This window comes from Lytechinus pictus, chromosome 13 (genome assembly GCF_037042905.1).
Source record: "Lytechinus pictus isolate F3 Inbred chromosome 13, Lp3.0, whole genome shotgun sequence".
NCBI classification, from domain to species: domain Eukaryota; kingdom Metazoa; phylum Echinodermata; class Echinoidea; order Temnopleuroida; family Toxopneustidae; genus Lytechinus; species Lytechinus pictus.
The window spans coordinates 20,320,207-20,336,847 of record NC_087257.1 but is presented as its reverse complement, the minus strand read 5'-3'; the positions used below and the strand labels follow the sequence as shown (position 1 = coordinate 20,336,847).

General features: G+C 36.3%; 1 protein-coding gene across 5 annotated transcripts in view; it reads left to right on the top strand.

Moving 5' to 3' along the window:
- Positions 1 to 15,814, top strand: part of LOC129275129 (retinol dehydrogenase 16-like) — a 47,036-nt gene extending 31,222 nt beyond the window's left edge. For 3 of the 5 annotated variants that reach the window (XM_064108594.1, XM_064108592.1, XM_064108593.1), the window contains 5 exons: positions 6,471 to 6,600; positions 8,965 to 9,191; positions 10,188 to 10,446; positions 13,613 to 13,782; positions 14,346 to 15,814. In XM_064108594.1, coding sequence (XP_063964664.1) covers positions 6,482 to 6,600; positions 8,965 to 9,191; positions 10,188 to 10,446; positions 13,613 to 13,782; positions 14,346 to 14,536 — 966 coding nt within the window. In that variant the 5' untranslated portion in view covers positions 6,471 to 6,481 and the 3' untranslated portion in view covers positions 14,537 to 15,814. Of the gene's footprint in view, positions 1 to 2,130; positions 2,248 to 2,781; positions 2,909 to 5,938; positions 6,040 to 6,470; positions 6,601 to 8,964; positions 9,192 to 10,187; positions 10,447 to 13,612; positions 13,783 to 14,345 lie in introns of those variants that run through there. The other 2 variants (XM_064108591.1, XM_064108590.1) reach the window with 2 other exon arrangements.
- The last annotated feature ends 827 nt before the right edge of the window (positions 15,815 to 16,641 follow it).

The window sequence follows — 16,641 nt, the reverse complement described above, 5'->3', positions numbered from 1 at the left end:
CAAAGCTAAAATAATGCTGTTTCCACTGCTCAAAGTGGCTGAAATTCATGTAAAGGATAAATTAAGTTAGATTATTCGAGAAAATAGATGAGCTTGGTTCATGAATAGTGGTAAATGGTCACATTATCTTGGTATTTATTTGGTATTTTTCGGAGACATAACAGCTTCTGATCTTCGCTGTTTTGGCTCTCAACCCGGACCGGCTTGGCCTGGGGAAAATCCCCCCAACTCACTGGTCTCTGAATTCCACCCCGGCATGGCTCCCACCATTACGATAACATCGGGAATGGAGCCAAAATACCGCCGTTCCCGATCGTGATGTTTGGAAAAATGGTGGGCATACTGTGTATTGACCTCAAAATGTGTGTAGACAATTTCTGGTGGAAAATTTTGCTCGAAGTTGGCTGGTGTGAAACTGCATTAGTGCGGGAGAATAATCTGAGATCCTTTCATAGGGCTAGGCATATCCATTTTTAAAGTTAATTATATTTTTTTAAATTAAGTTTGTCCTGTGATCACTTTTTATCTGTGTTTATTTATTTACTGATCAAAAACTTGCCCAAAATAATGTCTAGAATTCACCCACTGGCATATGATTGTCCAGGGACGGATCCTGGATTTCTCAAGGGGGGGGGGGCACATTTTCCCAGGAAACTTTAACAAGCACAAAAAAAAGAGATCTTTACTTGTGTATGAGACAATTACCGTGTTTACACTTGATCGGCTTTTGGTTCAGAACCAAAAGCCGATGCAGAATCGGCTTTTGGTTTATCTTGCACTGCATTTACACGCTGTTACAGCTTGCGGTGCAGAATCGGCTCGCGTGTCAAAAACCTCAATTGATACGCTCACCAACAAAATACGTCATAATAAAGACAACGCTGGATCCGTGCGCTTACAATTATGTCACAATGGTAAAGTAAATGAAATGCGCACCAATTGCCGATGCAGAATCGGCTTTCTGTTTACACGTAGTAAAAAAGCTGATTCTGCATCGGCTCGCGGTTCTGAACCTACTACTTTGGTGGTGCAAATTGCTGATTCTGAACCGCGAGCCGATGCAAGTTAATCGTGTTTTACACGCTATGAAAAAGCCGATTAAGTGTAAACACGGTATATATTTCCGTTAGAAATATTTGCTGTAACTTTCAAAAGGAGGGACACACTTGTGTAAAGACGCCATATTTACATTAAACACATTGGCCCGAATTCACAAAGGTGGTTTTGAAAACACACGGTTGAGTCCATGGTGTATGCAGATTTCCTGTATAAATTACGCTTAATTTAGCACGTATCTGGCGCGTGTGTAAAAAATGTCCAATTCTGATGCGCGTTTTTGTCGCAGTGCGCCAAATTGATGCCTGTTACCATGGTTAGATACGCTATTTTATTCATGAGTCCACTGTTTGAAGAGTGGACTCGTTAATTCAAAACAGTGGACTCGTGATTAAAATAGCGTGGATAACCACGGCAACAGGCGTCAATTTGGCGCACTGTGACAAAAGCTCGCATCAACATTGGACATATTTTGATATACGCTGTAAATAAGCTTAATTTATACAGGAAATCTCCATAAAACTCAACCGGGGTTTTCAAAACCACCTTTTTGAATTCGGGCCATTGACTATTGCTCTCAAGGTGGGGGGGGGGGGCACAGGTCAATTGTGCCCATCTGGATCCGTTACTGTGATTGTCAATACCAAGAAAAGAAAATCATATTGAATGTTATCAATTAATTGATTAGGCCTACCTTTTGAAAACTGCTGCTCTGGAAATATGACTTCAGATCATTCTTTTTCTATTAGATAATTTTCTCTTGCATATCTACATGATTGCTGATCAAAACACGTTACGCAGCAGAGTAACTGTGTTATATTGATCTATATATTTCCAGCATGCACACACAGAAAATCTTTGGTGGGGGAATTTTATTTCTGTGACATCAATTTCAAACATATTTTCAAGTAAATTTGCTGCATATGTTGAAATAAAAATTATCATGATGCTGTATATGAGTGAATCATTGCATTTTGGAGCTTAAAGAAAGTTTTACTATATTAGTATTATATTTTTGTTTCTATCTGCACATGCATATTTTCCAACACTCAAATTGATTTTATTTCATTTAAGATTGGACGACGGATACACTGGATGATAATGTAGATGGTCCAGGATTATCTGGGAAGGAAACTACAGGTGTTGAACACAGAAAACCGTTTACAAGAAAACAACTGGAGTTTGTGAAAGGTAATTGTGTAAGAATTCACTTCAGTGGAAAAAATTGCAAAGCTTCATTAAAGAAAACAGATTGTACTCCTGCAGTGGCATAGCTGAAAAAAAAACTTGTGAGGAATGGTAAAAATACTGAAAAATACCAAATGTCATCCCCATTTATAGGATTACACGTCCTTTCTAACACCCCCCCCCCCTGGAAAAAAATCAATATGCTGGCGGGGGGGGGTGGACACTTTGGCCCCAGGTATGCATGTGGTATGGTATTTGTCATCATTTGGGCAACCTCCCATTAATATAACGGGTTATTTTCTGCTAATCTATGGTTAAACATGAATTTCTTTATCATATTGTACAAAATGTTTTGTTGATATTTGTTAATTGGTACTATTCAATTGAAGGGTAGTGTATTATGCAAATTTCTCGATATTTTAGAAAAATATATCAATTTCTCAAGAAAGCTTGCACGCACGACAAGCATTGATGTTTTGAACCCGTAGCTGACATACTGTCCTTTGCATTGTTTTCATCCCATATTCCTTATTACAGCTGCAAGAAATTAATCTTGCCGGGTACGCATTCACTTCACCTTGGTCGAGTGCAGCACAGTGGATAAATGTGTTGCTGAAGGAAAACACCATTGCTAGGATTCAAACCCACGACACTCTGTTGAAAGGTGAGAGTCAGAACCACTAGACCACGACGCACCCACAGTTAACAAGCTGATGTCATACCCTCACTTGTTTTTTTGTATTTTATAACAAGAAGTCATGTTTATTCACATTTTGACCTCCAAGAACTAAAAAGTGGAGTGAAGATTTATTTAATGTAAACGCATGCATTGCTTGAAATCATTTTATGCTACGTGGGACATATCATACACACGTGTACGAAAATATGAAATTATTATGATTTCATTTTATAACATAAGCCTAACACATATTCCTGACGATCATGTGCACATTCCAGTAATTTTTCCCAAAATGTTGCTAAACCTTCAAATCAAAGACTTTGTTATCAGATTTTAACGAAATTGTCAACATTATGCTTTTCTGATTAATTCTCTTCCTACCTAAATCTCCCCTTTCCTCATGCTTTCTTTCTATGGACCCTTCATTCTCCTTATAATTATGTTATATGTAAAATGTAACCGGTCGTCCAACCCATTTGATTGAAGGGCTAGGTACTCTAGACTGAAAGTTATGTGATTTAAATTCAAAGAGTACATCAGACAAAAAAAAACACTGAAAATTTCATCAAAATTGAATGAGGATTAACAAAATTATGACGAATTAAAGTTGTTATTTTTTGGTAAAACTGTTCTCTGCAAGTCCTCATGAATATACAAGATCCCAATTTATATATTTTTTATATTATATGAATTCAAATTTTGTCAAAGCTAGGTTGTAAAAAATTACGATTGACTACTGATATACTGTGTAAGACAAAAATTATATTATTTCTCACACATAGTTGAGTTATTCATCTGATTCAACACAACAAAAAAATATACAAAAAAGAAATAAGTGGGAATCTTGTATATTTGAACTATGGGAAATAGTTAAAAAATAGATGTGCTACTAAGAATTATTTTCTATATGATTTGCAAAATATCAAAAAAAGATGTCGCTATTTTTCTTGTTTTTTTTCTATTTTCATGATATATTCTTTATTATTCTATTATTCTATATATTCTATTTTTGATATAGATATTATTTATTTCTTTACGTATCTTTAATGTATTTATGATAAACTTTTGGCATGTTTCTACAGAAAATCATTAAAAACGATTTATCTTTTCCGGACTCGAAAAACCTTATCGCCCTTAAACCAACCTGCTTCTACAAACCGAATAATCTGATTAACTCGCTTTTCGCGTTGCAAATACGGCGGAAATCGGAAAATTCAACCTATAACCTCACGTTGCATTGTACATATGTCCAAAATTGCATCTTCTTAGGAAAATTTTCAAAATTTGTGGTAGATCTCACTCAATGTAGCAGGTATACGTGTTGCACGATCAGCTGGCGAGATCGAAAAGGCCAGAATGTGCAAATTTATGTACTGCGAAATTGCACTTTTGGGATTAAGCACTTCCGCCAGACACGATACGCTATTTTGCCGTGTGTTTTTACAGAAAAGTTGAACGGATTAACATGGCAATAACCGCCTCTCAGAGATGGTTATGAGAAACCATATTTTGCTTGAAGCAGTTTATCAATAAACCGCATCGCGTCTGTTTCTACAAAATTCTACAGGAAAGTTTTCCGGGATTCTGGATACTTACGCGGGTAATACCTTTTAACGATTCTATGTAGAAACACGCCGTTTGATATATCTTTTAGGTGAAAAGTAAATAGAGAAATATTAGGAGGTTCTATTTTTATGGGGGTACTATTTTCCCCCCTTTTGGGGATATTTATTTCCTCTAAGTTTGGTACTCTTTACCTTTAATCATTTGGCCATGTGAAGGCTATCACACATTTTGAGTTTAATCTTCGAAATTTGGTGTTCATCAGTTTGTTGTCCAAACTCTGTCTTACATTTAGATTTGTTTATAGGAAGATTAACATAATATCTATGTGGAGTGCAATCATTGACCTCTTGTAGAGTCGTGCAGTCACATGTATTCATGATGCTGGTGCTTTTATGCCATACATGTACTTGTCAATACTGGGTTCCACTCTTTTGTACTTGAACTTATTAGTAAAAAAAATATTTTATTAATGTCATTGAAGTAGCTGTGTGAAAGCAATTACACACAACAGATTTAAAATCAAGGTTATTGTATTACAAGTATCAGGTTTGTTTGCAGAACAGTGGTTTTGCCAAGTACTCAATCCACGTAAAAAGCCATCAGAGAGAACATTTGTTGTGTTTTTCAATTAAACTCTGTCTTGATACATGTTTATTTTAGATACCAAGATTGACAGAGTATAGATGTCAACGAGGAGCAAAGTCATATATATTCATAACTTATGTGCTTTAATTATAAAGTCTATACTTGTGAATACTGTGTTCCATTTATGCTGTACTTAAACTTCTTATAGTAAAAACATTTGACGTTCTTGAAATAACTGTTTTCATCATTTTTTTCTTGTGCATACTTAATCCATTATCAAACCTACCATTAACCCGAGCTATATATGCTGTTCACCATTGGTCTACCATTCACTGTACTTTATTGGCCTACTATACATTGTACACCTTTGGTCTACTGTATATCATTCAGTGTAAACCACTGGTCTACCATTCACAGTACACTTGTGGTCTATAATGTATGGCCAATGGTGTAAATTGAATGGTTGACCAATGGTATAGAGTGTATGGTATGACAATGGTGTACAGTGAACGGTAGGCCAATGGTGTACGGTAAATGGTAAGCCAATGGTGTACGGTGATTGGTAGGTCAATGGTGTATGGTGTATGGTAGGCCAATGGTGAACTGTAAATGGTAGGTCAATGGTGTGCGGTGTATGGTAGGCCAATGGTGTACAATGTATGGTAGGTCAATGGTGTAAGGTGAATGGTAGGGCAATGGTGAACGGTGTATGGTGAATGGTAGGTGAATGGTGTACGGTGAATGGTAGGCGAATGGTTTATGGTGAATGGTACGCGAATGGTGTACGGTGAATGGTACGCGAATGGTGTACGGTGAATGGTAGGTGTACGGTGTATGGTGAATGGTAGGCGAATGGTGTATGGTGAATGGTACGTGAATGGTGTATGGTGAATGGTAGCTAGCGAATGGTGAATGGTGTAAGGTGAATAGTAGACCAATGGTGTCCAGTGAACGGTGGCTGAATGGTAAATGGTAGGCCAGTGAATGGTGGCTGAATGGTGGTCAATGGTAAACCTGTCTATAGTGGCCATGGTAGATCAATGGTGAATGGTGTTTGATCAATGGTATATGAATGGTAAATGGTGCTCATGAATATGGTAATAGTAACGTCCCAATTATTTAAATTAGTTTGAATGGTATACCATTGGGGCTTGAATGGTATACCATTGGTGTATGATAGGTGCTGTGCGAATGGTATTCCAATGGTATATCAATGGTGTTTCAATGGTGTATGGTGTATGGTATTTCAATGGTATACCATTCAATTTTTTTTATAAGGGATCTGGTTTGATCTGGTGAGCCGGGGTGAATCACAACGCAGCCCGAACACAGTACGTGTTCGGGCTGCCGCAGTAAGGTATTATTCTAGCTTTGTGTCATTTTTTCTCAAATCCAGTTGGTGTGAAAATGATGTCTTTCCTGTCTCCCGTCATGTTGTTGGCCGCTCTCACCGTTGGAGCCATTGTTGCTAAAATAATTGAATACTTCTTACGAAGACCCTACGTGGATAACATTACCAAAGACAAGTAAGTTTCTAATTCTTATTACAGAATAAAGTGTTTTGCCCTTTCCACGATCCACTAATTATTTTTGTGGAATGTGATAGACATGCCTAGCCATTTCAGGGGCTGAGAAATAGTTCTGAATGTGTGGAGTGCCTGAGCCGAAAGGTGGTGGTGGTGGGGGGGGGGGGGAGGGAGGGCTGGCCTTGGAAAGAAATACAACTTGTTGGTCATTTATTACGCTTTTGTTTTTGCACACGTTGATTTAAAAAAATGGGGTGGGTCTGCAGCCCCCTCCCGGTACAACGGCCCTTGCTTTTCTCCAAGCTCCTCTGGTCGCCCCCTTTCTATTAGCTGAAGTCGTATCGCGGCGCAGTCCCTTTTTTTATTCGTTCATGCATGCGCTAGTACGGAGTTCAGAAAAATCTGACAAGCACCTGCCCCGCCAAAAAAAGAAAGAGTCTTCACTTGCGTATGCTTGCCATTTCAAATAAATCTATTTTTGGCACTGCCACTACATTATGGTACGATAAGTTGTTTTTCCTATATGAATTGGAAATGAGACCAACTGGGCATTATACTAAATAAGAATTAGACGAATTGGGCATTGGACCAGGTGTAGTGTGGGCCAAATGGATTTTAGCCACAATCTAGTTGCAGACCAAGAGAATATAAGCCTAAATAAGCCGAAGGGGTGAGGTGAAATGAAATCAAAATAGACCATTGACCTGTGAAGAGATGGACATTCCTCGATAATAAAATGAATTCACATTAATATGCATGAAAGTACAAATTATAATATTATGCCAAAAATAGTGGGAAAAGGCAGAATTGTAATAAATTCCATGTAAATTTTGATATACTATAATTAAGAGTTCAGTGGTTGAATAGTTAGTGTGATGGCAGTACACTGTACATGGAGGGAGTTGGTAGCACGGGGGGGGGGGGGTGTAAACGACGTGCTGTGCTGAGGTAGTTCTTTACAATTTGTTTATTAAGTTCGTTGTGGGATTCTAGAATATTATGGAAGTTTTTGGCCCAGCGGTTAGAATTTGTTCCAAAGCTGCATTTTTTTTACATACAGACCTTCTTTTCTATCGTCTGAAAATATTTAAGATAAATGATAGTAATACTCTACAATTATTACGTTTTATGCAAGAATATAATTATGACATGCTTCCCCCAGTATTCACAGATTTATTTTCATAAAATTGCAATTTATATTCATATCTAACAAGAACATTCAATAATATTCACTTAAATAATCCCATCACATTATTTGCACATAGAACACTAAACCTGATATTTGGAACGCATTGCCGGATTCAATCAAGCAGACAAGATAATTTTATTCATTTAAACGAGCCATAACAGAATCGCAATTAAACCAATACCTATCAAATTGAATATTGATATTATTATTATCATTATTATTTTAATTAGACATTGGCTTTTGTCTAGAAGATGTAAAAAGAAAACAACAACAAAACTTATTATATTCTAAAATCTTATTCTAATGACCAAGCAACTCACTTGCGCACGTTTTATGACAGTAGATAATTATTTGGGATATTTTCCAGGGCTGTTACTGTACGCTTTCAAGCTTTGCTTTTGTGACGACCCTTGAAACCATCATATTTCTTGCATAATAGAAAATACCGGCTTAAATTGTTTATGTCTGATACATTAAATACTTTATATGCAAAATAATTGGTTCATTATCTTTATGTCAAATCCTAGATATGGATTTTCTTGTCGAGATTTTAGTTATGAAAAATGTTGCAAAAACCTATAAATGAAAAAAAAAATTAGAATACATTATTCGAACCACATGTGATTGTAATTAACAGAATGTATACTCTTCTCTTTTGGTATATGATGGTGGGCCCTAAGTCTGCGCACCTAACAATTTGAGTTAAGATTTAACATTAATTTCTTCTTATTTCACAAAATCTTTCAGTTAATAATGTTCCTTCTATTATTAAGAGTAAGTGTACCAAACTTCTCATTAAAAAATGAAAGAAAATATAGGATTTTCTTGAAAAAACCTCAGGCAGTCATTTTCAGATTGAAAAAAAATGGTACCCCATGTCTGCGCACTCATTCACTCTGCACACGATTTGGGGATTTTTATGAGAAAGGCTGCATTTTGAGACCGTCACATGAAATGCCCTAAATTCATTATTTTTCCACCATTTTGAGTCAGATTTTTTATTGAATACCTGTCTATGTATTGCATGTGTAAAGCTCATGCTCGTTGCGTATCTTCTTTTACTAGAATCGCGCAGATACGCGTGTGCGCAGACAAGGGGGACTGCGCAGACTTGGGGGAACTTGCCATACTGCTTTTTAGTTTAAATGTCTGCATATTATTTATACTTATTCCAGATATGTATTCATTACTGGATGCGACACTGGATTCGGCAACAAACTTGCTAAGCAGCTTGACACCAAGGGTGTTCACGTCATCGCCGCTTGTCTGACTGAGAAAGGTCGACGTGATCTTGATGACGTCACATCCGGAAGGGTCAAGACCTTGCTCCTCGATGTCACTGACCACGACAGTGTTGCCAAAGCGTATGGGGAAGTGCTGAAGATTATACCACACGAAAGAGGTATTCAATGACACGATTACAATTTTTTTTTACTATCTGACTCGTAAGATGACGATAGGGATTTTCCGCACTAAATTGAAAACCGCTTGCATTGCATTACACAATACAATACTACACCATGGATTGTCCAGTAAGTTAGTATCTTCAACTAAAGTCATCATGAAGATACCTGAGGTCGAGTCAAGTCGCGACGCCCGGACTTTTTTTCTCAAGAAAACAACAGTCAAGGAGATGAAAAATTTATAAAATTATACAAATTATAAAATATACAAAGTTATACATTTGCATACAAATCCCACCCTACGCACAGTGTTTTTTTTTCAGAACAAATCATTATCTGATCATAGGAAACTTATCATTTTAACCATGTGTTGTACTAAAATTGTAAAGATCTTCTCAGTATGGTTCCGTTCTAAAGTATGTGGAAGACCCATGCTTTGGATAACGTTTGAATTAAGATTAATATCGGGAGTGGCATAGTAATTCTTATATAACGAGGGTAGCCACTTCAGCTCTTATGAACTGTTTTCCCGCACACTTAAAATGTTGGGCAACATACTGTCCACTGTGTTGGGTAATGTTTGTTGGTATTATATATTCTGGGCAATTGTTATCCAATTGAGCAAATTTATTACCCAATTATCAGCTTTTATTACCAAATTTGGGCATATTTTCACCCATAGTTGTGTGCCCAGTATGTTGCCCAGGGTTGGATATTAGTTGGGCATATTTTGCCCAACTATTTTATGAGAGCGGTGGGCCCTGCATGCCATACTATTATTGTTACCCTAAATCCTACTACGTTTATTCTGTTTTACACAATATTCAAGTTGTAAATCTTTTAGTTATTTGCAGAAAAAAGGCAATGAATTAAAAAACACCCCGAGATAATTGAACATGGTACATCATAATTGTGTTAAGGCCAGGAAATCCGTTTACAGTATTTAATATGATGAAAAAAAGCCCCACTGTATTATTTTCATATCTTTTATACAGCTCTCTGGGGCGTTGTTAATAACGCTGGTGTATCCAATATTGCCGCTCTTATGGAATTGAGCAAACGGCAAGATTACGAGAAGGTTTTGGCGGTAAACCTATTTGGTGTCATCGATGTTACTCTGACATTCTTACCGCTTCTCAAGAAAAGCAGTGGTCGGTTAGTCAACGTCGCCAGCTGCGCCGGGAGATTAGCTGCTCTCCCCGGTGGATACAGCGAGTCAAAGTTTGCAGTAGAAGCATTTTCTGACAATGTGCGGTAACTATATATTCATTAAGAAATAAACTGAATTTAAATTGAAATGTACAGAGTGAGTCAGAAAAAAAATCCCATTAATATGAAGTTGTCTAAAGTATGAAGACTAACCTTAGATTTATTGATATGTTCTGATATTCACCACGCTCATTTCGGTATCATTTTCATACAGAACTTTGAATGCATGCCTGAGAACGTGGCGTTCTTCAGAAATTCGTAAAATCACAGTTGCGCCAAGTTGCTGGGTGAACAGCGTAATTATGTGCACAGTCTGCACACAAAGAGACACCTACCAATCATTCCATCTCTACACACACATTCACACCTCCACCCACCCACACACACGCTTCTGAAAAAAGTAAAAGTTATATTAGTTAATGTGGGTGTGCGGGTGGTGGCTGGGTGTGTGAGAGGTGATGTGTTGTTTATGTGTGGGTGGGTGTGTTAGGGTGAGTGTGGTGTGGGTGTACCTGTGTGTGAAGGTTAGGTGTCTTTCTGCATGCTCACATTTCACATTTTCACACCTTTTTCGTTCTTAATTCCTCACACAGTGACTTGGCGCACTGTGATTTTACGACCTTCTGGAGATTGTCTCGATGTCAATATGCATGAAAAGATCCATATGAAAATGGTACCAAATTGAGCGGGGGGGGGGGGGGGAGATAACTCTATCAGCACATATCAATAAGTCTGATGTTCAAACTTTTGACAAGACAACTTCAAACTAATGGGACATTTATTCAGACTCACTATGTACAATGATTGAATTGAAATGTACGACGATTGAAGTGAAATGTACGAAAATTGAATTAGAATCTGCGATAAATGAATTGAAATATGAAAGTTTATACATCATATGCTGTCCCCAACAGATTACAAATATCAACTCTGCCTTCAACTATCATGATTATTGTTTCAGAATAAGAATATGCGCCCATATCAAGCTCCAAAATGATCTAGGAAATCAAATGATACTTCGATCTTTCATAAGAAGAGAACCCCCACACACAAACAATTGATTTGGATACAAAGTGAAAAGCCGAACAAGTGTAATGCTAAAAAGTTCATCAAATGCAAATGTGAAAGTTTATAACATTTTAAAATTCAGCTAATTTTCATAATCAGTTTGCAATAATGTGAAAAACTTGTTTCGTTTGTGTTGTGGAATATATTATATTTTTAAAGTTTTTTTTTTAATACAAATTGAGTGTCATTACTAATTCAAAATATGCAAAATTAACGATTCCAAGTGATCAGGAAAGAGTAAAACACCTGCTTGAAATCATAATAAAAATATATTCTCAATAATTGCAAAAGAAAATGAATAACACAATTGGTTCCTCAATTCCATGTTGACAAGAATGTGTGCATAACTGATTTCTTAAACTAAGCAAATGTTTGTAATGGCTTTACGTTTTGTCCCGCATCAATGATGAAATTTCAGCGTCAAGGTTGTTTGGTTTGTTTTTTCTCCATCCTATTCATTTTGTTTACTGTACTTTATTATTTTAGTTTATTATTTCATTTCTTGTTATTTTTATTATTCATTTACTTGGTGGAGGCGGGGGGGGGGGGTTCCCTTTAAGCTTGAATATGAATCACCGTCTGTTCATTTATACTTAACGATGTTGTCACACCACCGTTTGCCCATCCCATCTGGAAAGAACAGTGTCCCAGAGTTTGTGTTCACAGTGTGGCACGCAATGTGAAATCGCCTCCACACTGTTAAATTTGAGCATTTTCAACATTGTCAATCGCATATATCATGTTTATTCGCATAGCCGCGCTGTTCACAGTCACACTGTCGAGGTGTCCACAGTGAAATTATCTTCACACTGGTGAATTTGAGCATTTGGACAGTGTGAATAATATTTTCACATAGTACACTATATGAACACACTGTGATCACACTCTGTGACACTGTTCTTTCTATCTCGGATGTATCAACGCGATCTTCTGCAAACCGACCGACCGAACAAGGCCACACGGGCCTAATTACAACTGGCAGGCAAAAAAATATTCATTCGACCCAATCCATTCTCAATTTTTAAATTTGATAATGCTGATTGACAAAAATGAATGAATATGACTGACAATCTAACACTGATTCTAGGGAGGGTACCTACTGAACTTCCTTTTTCCAAATTGGAAAGATATATCACCACTATGGAACTATATTTTTATTGGCGGAAGAATTAGGGCCATTTTACTCTCTCAAGTGATGAATTTGATCCCGTCAGGTGTAGTCATCATAAATGCTGATTTATTTTTAAAGTGAGCCGGTCGAGGTACCCTTTTCTGGTCAGATATGGAATGTCAGACATTTATCCTATCCACTGGTAGTAAACATTCAACCCTCGAATATCCTCCTTATTATTTATGAATTCTTTTTAAGTGCCACTTTAACACACGAGTCTATTGGAAATGAATTAGGCCTGTGATACCACAACGTATTAACCAACGAACGTAAAGGGCAGCAACACACATTCGTTTGTATTAAAGGGATGGTCCGGGCTGAAAATATTTATAGCGTAATAAACAGATAAATAGAGTAGAATTCACTAAGCAAAATGCCGAAAATTTCATCAAAATCGGATAACAAAGTTATTGAATTTTAAAGTTTAGCAATATTTTGTGAAAACAGTCGTCATGAATATTCATTAGGTGGGCTGATGATGTCACACCCCCACTTGTTCTTTTGTATTTTATTACATGAAATTAGGTTTATTCAAAACTTTTCCTCCAAGAACTAGAAAAATTGGATTGACAACTGATTTAGTGCATTAGATATTGATTGCTGCAACATATTTCATTATGAGGGAGACATATTATTCACACAAGTATGAAATAATGAAAATATTATGATTTTATGTAATAACATAAGAAATGGAAAGTGGGGATGTGACATCATTAGCCCACCTCATGAATATTCATGGCGACTGTTTTCACAAAATATTGCTCAACTTTAAACTTCAATAACTTTATCATTTGTCATCTGATTTTGATGAAATTTTCGGCATTTTGCTCAGTGAATTCTTCTCTATGTAGTAAAATACAAATATTTTCAGCCCGGACCATCCCTTTAACTTTGATCGGTCTCGAGTCGGTCTTGTTGATGTGACTAGGGGCATTTCAGACCGAAACACACTTCTACGTTTTTAACCTTCAGGAGAGACCGTAGGAATTTCGGGTATTCCTTTAAAGTGAGCATCATCGAGCCAGGATTCTTTGACACTTATATGGCATCGAAGGACCATCTAACACGAAACACTATGTCTCTTTGGAACCGACTTTCTAATGAGGAGAAAAGGGAATTCCCAGAAACGGTGGTACAAAAATGTAAGGAACAATCTCTATAAAACGTATATTTTGATTATAAATGCGATTATCTTTCATCTGTTTATATCCAAAGCCAGAGACCAAATTTTAACTTTAATAAATTCGATCAATTCAAGAATTTTATTTCATTTTCATCCAAACATAATAAGTGTGGATCCCCTTGAAAAAGTAACAAAATAATTGGCATGATTATTTTAAAAGATTTTTCACAATTTTGGAATAATGTTTTTTTTAATAATAACCTTTCTAGAATAAAGATATTCTCTCAATAAACTGTATTCTCGACCCATTTTCCCTTTCAAATAAATAATGTACATCCAATAGGTTTGCCTAGAGGCCTTTATTGATTTTTTTCACACCCGAATTTAGATAAGACTATTAATCCTTATTCACATTTTTTTTTCAGTTTACTTCTCCCCGATGACCCTAATTTGAATTAAATGTACGAATGTGAAATACTAGTTCGCTCGAGTTTTTTTCTCCAGATTACATATACCTTTATAGCTGTATTGCTGCTGTTACATGTATATGAGCATTTTACTCCATTTCATTTCTTTCCTCAGTCATTGATGAGAAAGGCTCCCTGTTGTCTTCTATGGTGTCAAGTGACTTCACAAAAGTGACTGACGCCATTGAGCATGCGCTGTTTTCTACGTGGCCCAAGACGCGATACGCCGTGGGTTGGGACGCGAATCTGATCTGGATGCCAATGTCCTATGCACCAACTTGGATTCAAGATAAGCTCTGCCCTTAAAGATAAGCCTAAATACCACTAGTGCTAACGAGATCAAATTACTTCGAACAGGTTCTAATCAAAATGAGCACCAGAGTGTTTGTGTGTATAAATTAAAAAAAAGTGATAATAAGATTTTTGACAGAAGATGTGAAATTGGTGAGAAACTGGAAAAAAATATCATGGTATTCCAATCAGATGTCAGGTTTTTCCAAGCGAAAATACACTGCCCCACATGTGCTTATCCGTTATAATAGTGATCTTTAGTGTCATTGTTTTTCAGTTCATGATTCGACAAATAGATATCTGATGATATGTTAGATACCCCAGTACTATGAGTCATAAATAGATTCTTACACAGTACTTTTTACCACAATGATGCGACAGATAATTTTTTAAACATTAAACAACTGATTCAATTAAAACTTTAATCATTCGTAAAATAAAGAGGCAATACCAGAGTAAAGAGCTAGTTATCTGACTAGTCAACGAACTAAATGATATGTTCTTGATCTGCCCTTAAATAAATGAAGACAGTAGATGACACGCTACATGGCTTTGAATCCACCTTGCACTGATTTATCAACCTATTTATTTCTTAAATTTTATGTTTAAAAATCTAAAATTCTATCAGCGCTCTAATCAAAATTAATAGGCATCATAATTTGCGACTTCCACATTTGCGGAAACTTTGAAAACTTTGGTAAAACTGTATTAGTACTTTTAGATATTCTAGAAAAAATGTGTCAGAAATTAAACAAAATAATAAAACTGCATGAAAAGAAATGTATATTAGATATTACAGCATGATAGTAGGTACCATTCCAATTGCATACTATGAAAAGGAAACTTTTTTTTTTCAAAACAGAATTAAAGATAATTTGTAATTAAGTATCATAAATCGCTAGTGATTTTAATTATTAAATAACTAAATGCCTCCTGACACTAAAAGTGATTAAAAGCCCATTCTTAATATCTACCTTTATATCTTTCTCTATATTTATCTTGAAATTATCAAATATATTTTGGGAAAATGTAATTAAAGCATCTTTTGCAGCGTGTGTTTTACCATCAGCTCCGAGTACTCGCTCATTTTTCGGTACATCACTAATTGATATTAAGATATAAAACACTGGGAAACTATAATTACAGGCTATGTTCTGTTATAGGTTCCTCATATTTCAAGATATTCCATTTCTTTGTTAAACAGGGAATGCAATTATTGTCATGTTCTTAATTGCTCAAGATGAAGGCCTATGTATATTTTGTGGAATGTGAAACAATAAATCGAATCACATAGTTATTTGGTTTACTGCTATTTTTTACGATGTTGAGGAATTGGGTTTTTCATTATTGTTTACAGGACAGTATCAGAAACAATGAGAATAACGACAATCATATTCCACACAGACACCGACAAATTTATTTGAGAACCTATAAACGTGCATTGGTCCGTTTCATAAAACGTGTTATAAAAAACGAGCAATATCATATAAAAGCTAATGAAGTCCTTCAATATTATTGGCTGGTAGGAAATATGTTATAGCTATTGTGTATTTGGTTTTTGTAACTAGTCTTTATCATGTTTATGAAATGGGTCCCTTGTCTTTTTAAATAAAGATGTTATTGAAACATTAATAAAATAACATTGTGTACTATCAAGGAGTTTGGTACTATTAATATCTCATTATTATACCCCTTTCATAATCCCAATGTTGCGGCTAATAGCAGCATAATTTGGTCGTAAAATCGGAGGAGGACCAGAGTTATCCGCATTATTTTGACGCTGCAATTATCCGCATAATAGCGGCATCGGGACCAGATTTTGACTTTATGAACGCATTTCAAAGTAATGTTGATAATTGCCATGGTGCGGTCACAAGGTCACCCTTTTCCAACACAACCGCATCGGAGGGTGTGTGTGCGGTTGCCCAGCGGCGTAACAGGGGTCGGTGGCCAGGGGGGGGGGGGTTAAGAGCCAAAAATTTCCCGGTCATATCATGGTATGAACAGGCGTAATGGTGTAATTAGGCGACTATTTTGAGAAGGCCAGATATTGCGTATCGGGCAGAATTTATCTTTAAAAACAGTTGCAAGCGAGCAAAAATTTTGACCTTTTTAATACA